Genomic DNA, 14,936 nt, shown 5'->3' on the forward strand with positions numbered 1-14,936 from the left:
GGGGGTCGGGGGGCCCGGGCGCTGCGGGCCAAGCCCACCCGCGCGGTCCGGCAGAGCCCTGAGAGTGAGGCCGCCATTTTAACCCTGATTTTGGCCTCAAAGGTGGGCGCTCCTGCGCTGCGGCCCCGCTTCTCTCTCTCTCCCCCTCCGGCCGGCTGTCGGCCTGCCCTCCGGCTGTCAGGCCCGGCCCGGCTGCTCTCCGGATTCCTGGGGGCGGGGGCGGGCTCGCCGGGGCTCCCGGCGGCTGGAGGGGTCGCGACTCCGGCGCGGAGGCCCGGGCGCCGGGGGTCTGAGGAGCTCACGCCCGCTCGCGCTGCCTTTGCCCTGAGCTCCCCAATTAACAGGCGCGCTCTAAAATTGGTTTGTGCTTTAAAGCCCTTGCTGAGAGCTCTTGGCGAGGGTCTTCACGGCCTGTAATAATAAAACCGTTAGGGGGAGATTAAGGAAATGGGAAAACTCTTAAAAATGCTTTCTCGCCGTAAAAGCATTTACACTAAACCCGTTAGTTTTGAAGTGTCTGCTTTTGAGCTGAGGCAATTACGTGGTAGCCGTGGGCGGTTTGGCGTTCACACTTGATTCTCTTTCCTTATGAGGAAAGGCACTAGCTAGAATGACTTTAAAGAAAAAAAATAGTAGAAGCATTAACTGAAATCCAAAAGTGTTAAGGCCTGGAGAGTTGACACAATACAGAAGGTATTTTTGCTGCTGTTCCTGAGGCTCTGACATCACGCGTTGAAATAGAAAGCATTTCAGGGATGGGACAGCTTGTGTTTGTCCCTTTGCTGTGCCGCCTATTTACTTAAGTCTCCAAACCCCTTTAGAAAGGATGAATGGGGCAGGATGAGTTAGATTCCATGAGTGCTACACACACACTGACATTTAAAATATGACAAACCTGATTGGATACTTGCAGAGTAGGATGCAATTTTTGATGTCCTGACTAAAGTGAAACCTCTCTAGGTGAATAGTTAATTTCGGCCAAAACTGGAATACTTGTTCTGAACTGCTGTTCTTTGTTTACTTTCAGGCTTCTGGAGTTACAGTGAATGATGAAGTCATCAAAGTTTTTAATGATATGAAAGTAAGGAAATCTTCTACACAAGAGGAGATCAAAAAAAGAAAGAAAGCAGTTCTCTTCTGTTTAAGCGATGACAAAAGACAAATAATTGTAGAGGAAGCAAAGCAGATCTTGGTGGGTGACATTGGTGATACTGTAGAGGACCCCTACACATCTTTTGTGAAGTTGCTACCTCTGAATGATTGCCGATATGCTTTGTACGATGCCACATACGAAACAAAAGAGTCTAAGAAAGAAGACCTAGTATTTATATTCTGGTGTGTAAAAACAAAAGAAAAAAGTACTTTTGAAATGCAAGGATTGTTATTAACAGTTAGTTTTATCTTTGTATGTCTTTTAAGTGGGATTTAAAATTTTCTTTTTCTCTCTAGGGCTCCTGAAAGTGCACCCTTAAAAAGCAAGATGATTTATGCTAGCTCTAAAGATGCCATTAAAAAGAAATTTACAGGTACAAACAGTGAATATTTTGTGAAGAATTACTCCTTCTGAATTATAGTAAGGCTCATCGTGTAACGTTTTGTGTTTCTCTTTAGGTATTAAACATGAGTGGCAAGTAAATGGCTTGGATGATATAAAGGACCGTTCCACACTTGGAGAGAAGTTGGGAGGCAATGTAGTCGTTTCACTTGAAGGAAAACCCTTATAAAATGACAGTCAAGTGCCATCTGGATCTTAAGGAGCTTTCCATTTCTCCCACTCAGTCATTTGGAATATTATTAGGTGTTTGTTTTTCCCTCTTTCCATTCAGTTCTTCCAACACAATGAATGAAGGAAATATCATTTATGTAAGCAACCTGTCAGTGATTGCCATTAGACTGTTTGCTACCACTACTTTTATGTAGAATCCAAGGAATGCCTTCCTGTCATATTTTAGCCAAAACAACTGGTTATATGCCTTCCATGCAGCGAGCACTACAACGAAATGTGATTGTCAATGTGAATAGCTTAGATTACTGCAATGGGTAAGCTAATTGAATGCCTTGAAAGTATTATCCACTGGTCAAATGGTAAACTTTATTCAGTATTATTTATAGTTGCACTTGATTGCGGTTCTGTGAGGCTCGAGCATTCATACACCTCACCTGCCTTGGCAAGCCTATTTTTTGTGACTTGGCAGCACGGATATAACACTATGCATTGAAAGCACTTTTTTGTAACGAGTTTAATGTCCCCACTCCCAAAAGGAATGCCAATTAAGTTTTGTTAAATATGTCAGTTTATTCTAGTACCTCAGTGTTCATTCCTGTTACCTGTGTATCTTAAAGGAAAATAGCTGTTATTAATACCTTTAATGTTTTCCATTGAGTGTACACTACTGAATAAGTGTAGGAATTTTATGTTTACCATGTAAGTCTTGCAACACTAAAGATATTTTGAATATCAGTCATGATGGCAATTTCTGTATAAAAGAGCCTTAAATGGAACATTGTTTTTGAGCTCAAACCCCACCCTTAAACAAATGGCCACGTTGCAATAAAAATTGTGGCATATTACAGAACGTTGCCTTGTTTTCCTTGCACATTTTGCAAAATGATATGTGAATACAACTCCTAGTGTAAACTGCTATTATTAATCTCTACACTGGTCATTTAAAAAAACTTTTTGTACAGCAGTAATCCGTAATATTTTCCAGTTTGCTAGGTTTATTTGATTTAAAAATATTTTACCCTAAAGCCAAGTATAAACACTACTGTTACAGATGCTTTTATAAGCATTAGCTTACTTCTTATGTGTTAATATTAAGGTAAGAAATTATTTTTTTTGCCCTTTGGCATAACTCTTCAATATTTGGTTTATTCTCTAGATAAATTAGGGTAGTTATTTCCTGAGTCATGTTTACATTTTTATGTAGTTGAATGGTAGAAGCAGTAGGCTCATACTGCATATTTGGTCATATTGAAAATTACTTTTAAAATTTGTCCCTCAAAAGTTTAACAATTCTCCTGTTTAGGAACTTTGATTTCAGCTACTATTTATTAATATAATTTGCAAATCGAAGGGAAAAAATAATTGATCCATCGGTCTTAAACGCTAATATGAAATTTGGCCGTGTTCCAGATTGTTCTCCTTATAGAGAACTTGATCTGCTCACTGTGAGCAGTTTGCTGTTAGCCAGAGCTATTTATGGCAAACACATGCTTTTGTATCTTGTCATGGTTATCCACAAATGGCAAAACTGGACTTGATTCTACTGGTATGCAAAACAGGCATGCTAGTAAGCAGGCAATCGTGATTTTAAACTTAACCCCATAGGTCTGAAGAATACTCCTATCAGTAAACAGGAAAAGTGTGTAAAAGTAATCTGATGATAATTAGATTTTCTCAGGCATTTTCAGATGGAAACAAAATTACATGAATAACTTGGGATCTTTTGCACTGAATAATTTTATTTCAGGCTTCCAGCTGTCACTGTGAGTTATCCTGGACATTTTGATGACTTTTTGGTAAGGCAGAACACCTAAGTAAAGCATGAGAATACTGACATGTACTAAAACATACATGTAATTGATACTATTACCGTGGAATATTTTTTATTTCCTTATCTGAAAAATAAGGGACTCTTAAGTTATAGTATATTTGTTTTCTTGGCTGATTTTTCAACTTTTGTAACATGCCTCTTTAATTCTATAATAATTTCAGAGATTATATTGTGCTTTAATCTGGTACTTTGTGTTCCTTAGCTTGATATAACTGATATTAATATAGTTCATTTTTGAAATACATCTTTGAACATAAAACCAAAAATAATGATAAAATCAGTGATACATTATTTGAGGCAAATTTGGCATTTGAAATTCAATTGGCAATTAAATTTTATAATTTATGATGAAACAATGTTCCAGTTAGCTTTATAAAGTTGATGGTGCTAATTAGTAAAATTTTAAGGACAATATTTGAAGCAATATGTTGCTGCTAGCTTGCAAAATTATGTTTTAAAAATAAATATATGAAACTATCAAGCTGTTGAGATGTGTTTACTTCAGAACATTAACAATTTAAAAATTACTGCAGCTCAGAAAGGCACCATTACTTTTAGTATATTTTTTAGGATTTTAGTTGATACCAACTAAAATTTGGAGATACCAATATTCTTTGAAAAATGAGAATTGCAGTTAATTTTAACATTTCCAGACAAATGGGGACAGTTGGCATTTGTCCCAAGCTGACTCTCAGCTGTTGTTTTCCATCATTATCTAAAATAATATGACCAGCATTGTGTATTTGACGTGCTTTTTAGTAGACTGGAAGAAAAGCCTCTTACAGGGTTTGAGTTTCTTTGATGTCTTTGGGGCACCTAATTTATGGAATCTTAACAAATGAGCTTGGGAAGAAACTTTAGGTGTTTTTTTGTTAAGGAATAGTATCAGGGCCCTCTCTGGTGGCGTAGCAGTTTGGAGCGCTGCACCGCGAAGCTAAGCTAAGGCAAGCCAGGCCAAGCCAGGCCAAGCCAAGCTGGATCTGCCTTAGTGCAAGTTCAGTTCCCCACCCTGGAGGTGACCACGTGGCGTGGCAGCCTCTCCCTGTCTCACCAGCTGCTCCTCTCAGCAGTGTACTTCCTCCATCTGCTTCCCACTCTGGTCTGGTGAATCCTCTTGCCACCCCTGCACCCCTGGCCTGTACCCCATTTCTTTTATGTATAAATAACATTTTTTTTAATCTTAAGAAAATAATAGTGATAAATCATGGGCTGGGAACTCTTCATTCAGCTCCCTACTATGAAAAAATAATCCAACTCTTCATAGGTCTTATTTGTGCTTGCAAATTAAATAACAGTAGCAGTCTAATACATGAATATTCATTTTCAATGAAAATTAAGACTTCTAGTGATGTGTTTCATCCAAAATATAAAAGTCATATTCAGTATCCAAAGAATATTGCTTTTCAGAGAGGCAGCATGAATTTATAGATGTTCTGTTTCAGCTCAGTGAGTAAAGAAGCTTAACGCTTTCTTTTGCTCTAGAACATCCAAATAATTTCCTTCATATAGAATTGGGAGTATCCCTCCAGTTCAATTTAATGACATAAAGCAGCTGGGCTAATTAATCTCTCGAGCTTCAGTTTTTTAATTCATAATATTAGAATAATACCTGCTTACCATGCTTGGTTGCTGGATCAAATATAAAGTGCTTTTTGAAAAACAAAGTGCATGTAAATGTAATATAACTTGTTTAAACTTCTCCAAATACATGTAGTTATAAAGAACCAAGTTTAAAATAATATTAATTGTTCTTTGAACCTCTTAACTATTCTACTTAATATCAGCTTAAGGACTAATTGATTATAGCAATGTTTTTCAAAATGTAGTAAGTATAGTTTTCTTTTTGCATGTGATCAATCAGATACTAGTTTCTTTTCCAAATAATATCTTAAAAGATTTACTTAGTTATGCATACAAGAGATGGGGTACAGGGGGAGGTTGGTGAGAGGATTCACCAGAGACTTGAGTGTGGAGCAGATTAGGCAAATTGACTGAAATACACAGCTGAGGGGAGCAGTGGGCAAGACAGGAGAAGTCTGCTGTGCCATATTAGCTCCTTATGCCATGTCAAGGTTAGTACCCTGGCTGGGGATCCAACCAGTGCTGCAGTAGCTGCTGACAGCTTCATAGTGCTGACTTAACCCCTTGCACCACCAGGGAGGTCCTCCCCCAAAAAATTTTGAAATAAATAATAAAAGAGGAAATAGAGGAGTGCCGTTTCAGAATATTTGGCATAAATTTGTGATCCAGGTTATTGAAACTGAGTGTTTATTATTAATACCCTAAGTTCATGATTTTTAAGACTCAAGAAATGGTAGTTCTCCATCAGATAGTGTTCACTTGAAGTCCATCTGATATCTTTATGTCCCTTTAACCAGCTAGCTATATTTCTCTGGTACACCTGAGAAAACTGAAGTTGAAGATATTAAGAGACATCCCAGCTACTTGAGTTGTAAGGTTGGCTTAATATTTCACTCTATAATTATACTGTGAGTTATTAATTTCCTTTAAAAAAGAGATGAAGCAAAAGAAAAAAAAAGATGAAGCAGCCTGATTTTTTGAGCAAGACATAATTGCTAATTAGTATGTTTTTGGGTAGTATCAGAAATATTTGGAAAAGTCTTAGAATTTTTTTTCTAAGAAGCCAATGCTCATAAAAATCTAAAGTATTTTACATTTCAGAGATTTTCCTGGATGTTTTCATATTATAAATTTGTGGGACTGTGAAATATCAGAAAGATTCTATAGGCAATTTCCAGAAAACTGATAACCTCTAATCCTTTTCCTAAAAGTTGGTTATCTTCCTCTCCATTTCTCTACCCATCTTTTTTTTATTTTATTTTTTTTTTATTTATTTTTTTATTTTTTTAAAGATTTTTTTTTATTTTTTTTTTTAAAGATTTATTTATTTGTGCATACAGAACTGGGGTACAGGCCAGAGGCTCAGGAGCGGTGAGAGGCTTCACCAGAGACAGAGTGGGGAACAGAACAGGCAGATCGACGAAGTACACTGCTGAGGGGAGCAGCGGGCGGGTCAGGAGAGGTCTGCCACACCATGTGGTCACCTCCGGGGCAGGCGGGAATCGAACTCATGCGGAAGCGGCTTTAGATTCTCAGTGCTGTGCTTTAACCCACTGCGCCACCAGGGAGGGCCTCTACCCATCTTTTTTAAGGAGAGAAAGTATTTTGTACTGGAATGGCTAAACACTAATACTTTGGTATCAGACTGCCTGAGTTACTTGCATATAAGTCTTTAATATTAATTAAATGATTTTAGGAAAATCATTTAACTTCTCAGCTTTATTTAATCTATAAAAAGGGGATAACTTTGATTGTAAGGATAATTGAAAACTACTGGGATAGTTCCTTACAAATAGTACGCAGTTAGTAAGATGACCCTAAAATTTACAGTCCAAACCAGGACACTTTTTGAGAGTGAAAGGGAGAGCTATTAATAAATATGCCAGGACAACAAGCTTAAGCTGGGATAATCCCAAGCAAATCAAGAGATGTCACTATCAAGAAGTACAGATATATCAAAATGTAAGATTTAAATAGAAGAAACTATTGAAACCTGAGGTCTTCTTTAATTTGAATTATATAATGTACTAGCATGCTAACCTGAGAGACTCCTGATGAATATAATGTTAAGTAATAAGCCCTCTAGAAGGGTCAATTTGGTTTTGTTCCTCTTAGGGCTTTATCTACTTTCTTTTCTTGGCTTTTTATGCCAAAGAGCTTTCTTTTTTTTCTTTCTTGTGGATGCTCAGATAATGTATTTTGTGGTTATCAGTAAACTTTGGCTTTAGTAACTTCTCTTGTTACTTTTCATCTTGTGTATTTAGAAACCCATTTTTGTTAGAACTGTATATAAAGAGACTAGATCAGAGTTTAAGAGCAAAATGCCTGCATACATTAAACTATCTAACATTGCTTTTGGCTATTTGAAGAAATTTTGTGTACTTTGTAGGTTTGGCTTTATTTACAAATAAGGTGGTATGTAAGATAGCTGAACTACAAGATAAATGAGGCACTGCTCTATCCCAGTGAGGTGTCTAAAATGTTAATAGTTATTTATTTCTTTAAAGATTTATTTTATTTATGCATACAGAACTGGGATATAGGTCAGAGGTTGGGGGAGGGGAAGGGGTGAGTGAGAGAATTCATCAGAGACAGAGTGGGGAGCAGAACAGGCAGATCAACGAAGTACACAGCTGAGGGGAGCAGCAGGCAGGTCAGGAGAGGTCTACCATGCCATGTAGGTCACCCCATGGCTGGGGGTGGAACTCCTGCTGCAGTGGCTGCAGTAGCTTCCTATGGCTGCGCTTTAACCCTTTGCACTACCAGGGAGGGCCCTAAAATGTTAATATTTAAAGAAGTTATATTTCCCTTTGCATACCTGATTCATTAAAGGCACACAAAGTAATTTATTCCCATTATTAAAAGGCTTTATACTTAAGTCAACTTTTTTAGATTATTGAAACAATAATAGGATATGAGAACATGTACTTAATAAGGAAAATAATCTTTAAAAATATTAAATGCCAATTGACTTTCTAGTTTACTAGATTTTTCTTATGTGTGTACAATATACATGTTTGTCTGAAAGGTCTTTTTCTTTCATCTGGATAGCAGAACACTTTTCCTTTATTTTTGACTTCTAATAGCTAATTTGATCCTGTGTATTCAAAATTTTAGTAGTTTAATTGGAATACAGTATGGAACAAATTTTTATTGAAATATGTAATTCCCTCACAGAAATTAGGAAGCTTTTATGTAGATGGTATACTGTATTTGTAGTACTTTTCTCATTTTACATATTTTTAATAGTAGAGTATGAGATATTGCCTTTGGAAAGCTGACAGTTACTGAGTAAATTGCTAATTTCCTGGGCATATGGCCCAAAGTCTTGTCTGTGTTCTTGTGAGCTGATAAGACCTTTTTTGTTTGTTTTTTGATTAGCTCCTGACTAAATGACCAGATAAAAAGAAAGGCAATTCCCAAGCTGGCATAATTGGACAGTTTTATATAAGGTAAAAATGGTAACAGAGTATTTTGTTCTAGAAAGCATAAAGCCACATAATATTAAAACTTTTATGTCTGGTTATACCATAAAATAATAAGATGTGAAAGACTTGTAGACTTCATGAAATAAGAGGAAAAGCATTTTTGAGGATTAAATTAGTTTTTAAACCTTTTTTTTAAAAAAAAAATAACTATGGGTCAAAACTTGAGAGTAAAAGAGTCCCATTCCTTTTACTCATTGTTGCTTATTAGTAATTACTTTATGGAGAAATGTATTGAAATTTTTGTTTTTTTAACTGATTTTTAGGAGTAAAAAGATTGATATACATTTTTTAAAATATATGTATTTATTTATGCATGCACAAACTTGGGTATAGGCCAGAGGTGCAGGGAGTGAGGGGATTCACCAAAGACAATGTGGGAGGCAGAAACAGATAGATTGCCTGAAATACGCCCCTGAGGGGAGCAGCGGGCAAGATAGAAGAGGTCTGCTGTACCATATGGATCACCTCCCTGGCGAGGGATAGAACTTGGTACTGCAGTGGCCATGGATAGCTAGCTTCTCAGCATTGCACTTCAACCCTTTGCACCACCAGGGAGAGCCCTGATTTACAATTTTTAATATTGTTTCCTGAGCAGTGTGCATACATTGAATAATTGCTGCATTAGACTTATTTTTGTTATGAAATTGACTTAGTAGTAATTTCCTTTTAATTTTGGCTTTATCTTTACCCGCTAAAGAAAAATATTTTGTAATTATAGTGGTTTTTTAAAAGATTGATTTCATTTATTTGTGCATATAAGAGCTGGGGTGTAGGCCAGAGTTGGGAAGAGAGGATTCACCAGATATAGAGTGGGGAGCATAACAGGCATATTGACTAGAACAGACTGCTGATGGGAGCAATAGGCTAGACAGGAGAGGTCTGCTGTGCAATGTGGGTTAGCACCCTGGTGAGGATGAATTCTTGCAACTGCAGTGGCATGGCTTTAGCTTGATAGGGCTGAGATCCACCAGGAGGGAAGCCTTAGAGTATAGTAGTTCTTAAGAAATACCAGCTGACCAAATTAGGTAAATATATTATGTTGTGGATGTAAAGAAACATTTTGGGGGTTAAGTGAGCATATCCTTCAGTGCCATTGTCATTGCAACAAAATGTTGCCTGGGGTCTCCTTGGAGGTGGAAGAGTTAAAGTTTCAGAGCTATCAAGCTATCCATAGCCACTTCAGCATGAGTTTGAGCCCCTGGCCAGGGAGCTAACCCACATGGCACAGCAAACCTCCCCATCTCCCCTACTACTCCCCTCAGTAGTGTATTTCAGTTGATCTGCCTGTTCTCCCCACTCTGTCTCTGGTGAATCCTCTTAACCAACATCTCTGGCCTATACCCCAGTTCTTTTATGCATAAATAAATAAATCTTTTTTAAAAACACAATTGTGGCCCTCCCTGGTGGCGCAGCAGGTTAAAGCACGGCACTGAGAAGCTTAAGCCACTTCCGCATGAGTTCTATTCCCGCCTGCCCTGGAGGTGACCACATGGCGTGGCAGACCTCTCCTGACCTGCCCACTGCTCCCCTCAGCAGTGTACTTCGTCGATCTGCCTGTTCTGCTCCTCACTCTGTCTCTGATGAAGCCTCTCACCGCCCCTGAGCCTCTGGCCTGTACCCCAGTTCTGTATGCACAAATAAATCTTTAAAAAAAAAAAAAACAAAAACACAATTGTATTATCTTTTGTGCTGAATCCAGAATCAATCTATATTTAAGAGTGTGTTTTGTGTACTATTCAAGAGGGTCTAGTAATTCCTATGACTAAAACATTAGATTTATGTTTGTTACAGAGAAACATGATCATCTTGGCCACTATGAATCACTCTGGAAACTTTTCATTTCTCTTTCCCAATTATTCAGATCATTAGATCAAATTACAAACATGAAATACCATACTTTTCATGGCCTCAAAAAGTTGTGATATAAGGAAGGCAAGATTATAAACAAATATAATGGCAGTGTGATAAGTACAGTGGTATATTACAAGAAAGAAGTGATTAGCTTTGGAGTTGTAGGTGAGAAGATCTTACAGAAGCAATGTTTGAGCTCAGTTGAAAGGAACGTAGAGTTTGTCAAATCAGTGAACAGGTCCTGCAAATAGTTTTTTTGCAGTTATGCTAGTATGAAGCTCTGTGAGGAGAGCAGTGTGGGAAAAGTGCCTATGAGCCAAATCACTGACAACTGTGAGTACTGTGCTAATGAACATGAAATTTGTGTATGATGAGCCAATGTAGATTTTAAGCAAACAAGTGGTGTGATCTTCCTGGTCATTTTATGACTATGTTAAGAATGTTTGGATGGTGAAGAAGTTGGTAGTTAAGCCTGAATTAAGGCAGTGGCAAGTGCACTTAGGCTATGTTTTTTGACATGTCTGTAAGAAAATTTGACAGTACTTGATTAATTTCATAATTAGATGAAATGGTATAAAGCTTATGCATTACTTGGAAAGTGTTAGGAATATTTTTAGCTTTGTTGACATTTAAGATCATTGAGGTGTAAGTTTGGCACAGAAATTAAGCAGGAAATTTGTAAATGTGAAGAGAAAAATATTAAACACATTTTAAATGAAGGTAACATTTTGAAAGCATGAAGTAAATCATTGGCTAAAAAGTCAGTTCTGCTATTTGAATTTAGACTTACAAGCCTGATATGCAGTAATTTTTAGATAACTGCTTTTGGTAGATAAGGTAAATTTAAAAGTACCATTACTATAGCATCTTTGAAATGGAATATCCTGTAATTTTAAAATTATAGGACTTAAATCTCTCTGGGATAAGGAAAACCTTAACTCCTTAGTTATAAGTCTGCATATAAGCCATGCTTGAATTCTTGAACCAGATTTTAGAATTGAACAACATTTTATAAAATATTTATTTTTTGCATAGAAGAACTGGGGTGGGCCAGAGGTGCAGGGGGTAAAAGGATTCACCAGAGAGAGAGTGGGGAACAGAACAGGTGGGTTTACTGACATACTCTGCTTAGGAGAGAAGCGGGTGAGACAGAAGAGATCTGCTGTGCCATGTGTGGGTTAACTTCTTTGCTGGGTATTGAACTCAGGCAGTAGAAGTGATAGCGCTAAGACTAAATTACTAGGCCACCAGGGAGGCCCCCAACCATATTGAGCTTTAATACTGTTTTTATGTTAAATTGACTTTTCTGAAATGCATCACATCCATCAGAAGGCAGTTGTTCAGTATTTTTAGAACACTGTTTTGGTTATCCTGAGAAATAAGCTTCTCAAGAGTAATTATAGTCCATTTAGAAAGACAAAATAGACCTGTGAACTCATAAATAATCAGTAATAATTGAAAAAAGCAGTGAGGAAAATGGGGGTACAAGCTAGGGGTGCAGGGACAGTGAGAGGATTCACTAGAGACAGAGAGGGGAGCAGAACAGGCAGATCGATGAGGTACACTGCTGAGGGGAGCAGCGGGCGGGTTAGGAGAGGTCTGCCGCGCCATGTGGGTCCCCTCCAGGGCCAGGGATCGAACTCTCACTAAAGCAACTGTGGCTAGCTTATAGTGCTGCATCCTAACCCATTGTGCCACAGCCTCCCTCGAGAAAACAATTTTTAAATAAAGACATTTTCCCTTCAAATATAGAATTATTTGAAATGAGGTTCCAACAACCTCTTTACAGTTAGAATATCTCCTTAATGTCAAGAACAAAAGAAGCTTTTTGTCACCGCTTTGGAAAAGGATGAGGACAAAATAGAGTCCTTGTTTAGGGAGCTCTTAGTGTACCTATTAAGCATTGTGATGTCTATATGTACTTTTTTACTAACATATTATCTAATGACTAAGAACTATCATGTAGTGATAAATGTAAATGATACTTTGAGACATCTACATCTATTAGTGACAGACTTATAAGAACTACTAATGTTAGAGTTACAGGAACTGATGGATTTCAAGTAAGGATTAGTTAAAACAAAGGTGTAACTTTTTATGGGTCTTCTGAAATCTTCCCATGGATTCCTTGGGGATCCAAACACTTCAAGTGACAAAACACTGTGGCTTAGCAATTATGCAAGAAGCCCCAGAAATGAAAAGGTTAGATGGATAAGACATATCCACTTCAAAGAAGATGCTTTTTTTTTTTGTTTTACATATTGAAATTGCATATACAATTCCACTGAGAATAAAAATGATTTGTGGGGATACAAGCATGTATAACTTTAAAAACACATGTAAGTGAAAAAAAAATTCTCTTGTCTTTTTAATTAAAAATTACTGCTTTTGTAAAATGTCCTAGCACAATTTTCTAGTGAACCATCAGATTTAAAACCCTGAAAATATAAGCTTCGAAATCAACAGTACCTCATTGATGTCATAGAACATCAATAAAATTGTCCAGCAGTGATCTGTGTGTGTATCATGAAAACAGAAACTGGCAAAAGAATGGGCAGAAGAGCAAAATGGAGAGAAGACAAAAGGGAGTTGTCAAGGAGATAGGAGAACTCAACTTCTGTACAGAAGTAAAATATGTCAACTGCTGCAGAGATGTCTTATGGGAAGAAAACTAAAGACATAGAAAGGTCACTGACCTTCAGAAGAAGGGGAGGCAGATGCCACACAGAAATGACTTGAATACTGAACTAGAGGTGAAGTGGAGACAGTGTGGTAAACACCAGTATTTTTCAAATGACTGCTAAAGATCATTAGCTGTAATTTCCAATCTGCTGTGGACAGACAATAGTCCTGTTGTGTATGACTTGTACGTAGCTCATTAGGTTCAGGATACCCTGAAAGCTAGATAACAACTAAACTGGTCTTCACACTTTTCAACAAAACAAGCCCACTGATAATGGACTACATGTTATGGCCATGTCAAATTGTTCTAAATTTCTAAATGCATATTTTTAGTTCCATACTTCTTTGAAGAAGTTTACTTGTCAAAAAGAGCAGCCAGTACAAGATGGGGCCTTACAGGGCTGAGAAAAGATTAAACCATATAATTTTTGTAACTTTTTATTCTATTTCCTCACAATCTTTATCCTCCACTATTTTCGCCGACTTCTTTGGATCTCCTGCACCTAAAATAGTTCCCAGTACAGGTAAAACATTTAAATTAAAAGGTTGTAATTCATGTGAATTATGGAGATTACCAAAGTGAGTCTGTATTTCCAGAAGAATATCCTGCTGTATTTAATCTCTGGATATTTGTTTTCCCTGTAGCCCGGGAATTTTCAGGGGACCCATAATCTTCCCAGTCTTTGAGTACATTAGAGCATTGCTCTGCTACCAAACATGACATCATTGACTTATTTCCTGTACTTTGAGGTTTTTTTTTTCCTCAAAATTGGTCATGGATTTGCCTCTAGGAAAGGAAGTGTTTTACTTTTACCTTCCTTTCCCTCTTCAAGGACAGACATTGATAAAAGACTGGCAGGTGGCCATATCATGGTCAAGGAATAGAGAACTGAATTAACCCACACAGAGCTCAAACCTTAAGATAGTATTTTATCATAAAAGCACTTCAGTTCTTTTTGTTTTTTAAAGATTTGTTTTTATTTATGCATATAAGAACTAAAATGTAGGCCAGAGTGGGGGGGGCGGGGCTTGGGGTGAGGATTCACCAGGGACCAGGTGGGAGCAGAACAAGGAGAGCTACTAAAATACACTGCTGGCTCTCCCTGGTGGCGCAGCGGGTTAACGCACAGCACTGAGAATCTAAAGCCGCTTCAGCATGAGTTTGATTCCCGCCTGCCCGGGAGGTGCCCACATGGCGTGACAGACCTCTCCTGACCCACCTGCTGCTCCCCTCAGCAGTGTGCTTCGTCCATCTGCCTGTTCTGCTCCCCACTCTGTCTCTGGTGAAGCCTCTCGCTGCCCCTGAGCCTCTGGCCTGTACCCCAGTTCTGTTTGCACAAATAAATCTTTAAAAAAAAAATAACACTGCTAAGGGGAGCAGCAGGCAGCTAAGAGAAGTTTGCTGTGCCATGTGAGTCAGCTCCTGGCCAGGGATTAAACTCATGCTGCTGTGACTGCAGATAGCTTGATAGCACTAACCCCTGCCCCACCAGGGAGGCACTCCAGTTTTGTTTTTAATAAACCTTCACTTTTCAAACACGAGTTTTGTTTTCTCATCTAAAGTATTTCCTCTAGACCCCCGGGTGACCTAGGGGTAAATTTCATTGCTGTCACCACTAAGGCCTCCAGGAAGCTGACCCCCATATTGTGCAGCAGACCTCTCCTGTCTCAGCAGTATATTTCAGTAGATCTGCCTTTTCTGCTCCTCAGTCTGTCTCTGGTGAGTCCTCTTACCCACCCCCCCAGCACCTCTAGCCTTCACCCCAGTTCTTCTACT

General features: G+C 38.1%; 1 protein-coding gene across 1 annotated transcript; it reads left to right on the top strand.

Moving 5' to 3' along the window:
* The first annotated feature begins 25 nt into the window (after positions 1–25).
* On the top strand, positions 26–2,573 carry CFL2 (cofilin 2 (muscle)). Its single transcript, XM_004681946.2, has 4 exons — positions 26–102; positions 1,028–1,335; positions 1,450–1,526; positions 1,612–2,573. The coding sequence occupies exons 2-4, from the start codon at positions 1,076–1,078 to the stop codon at positions 1,722–1,724; spliced, it is 450 nt and encodes a 149-aa protein (XP_004682003.1). The 5' UTR covers positions 26–102; positions 1,028–1,075; the 3' UTR covers positions 1,725–2,573.
* The last annotated feature ends 12,363 nt before the right edge of the window (positions 2,574–14,936 follow it).

This window comes from Condylura cristata, unplaced genomic scaffold (assembly GCF_000260355.1).
Source record: "Condylura cristata isolate star-nosed mole 26May11 unplaced genomic scaffold, ConCri1.0 scaffold00013, whole genome shotgun sequence".
NCBI lineage: Eukaryota > Metazoa > Chordata > Mammalia > Eulipotyphla > Talpidae > Condylura > Condylura cristata.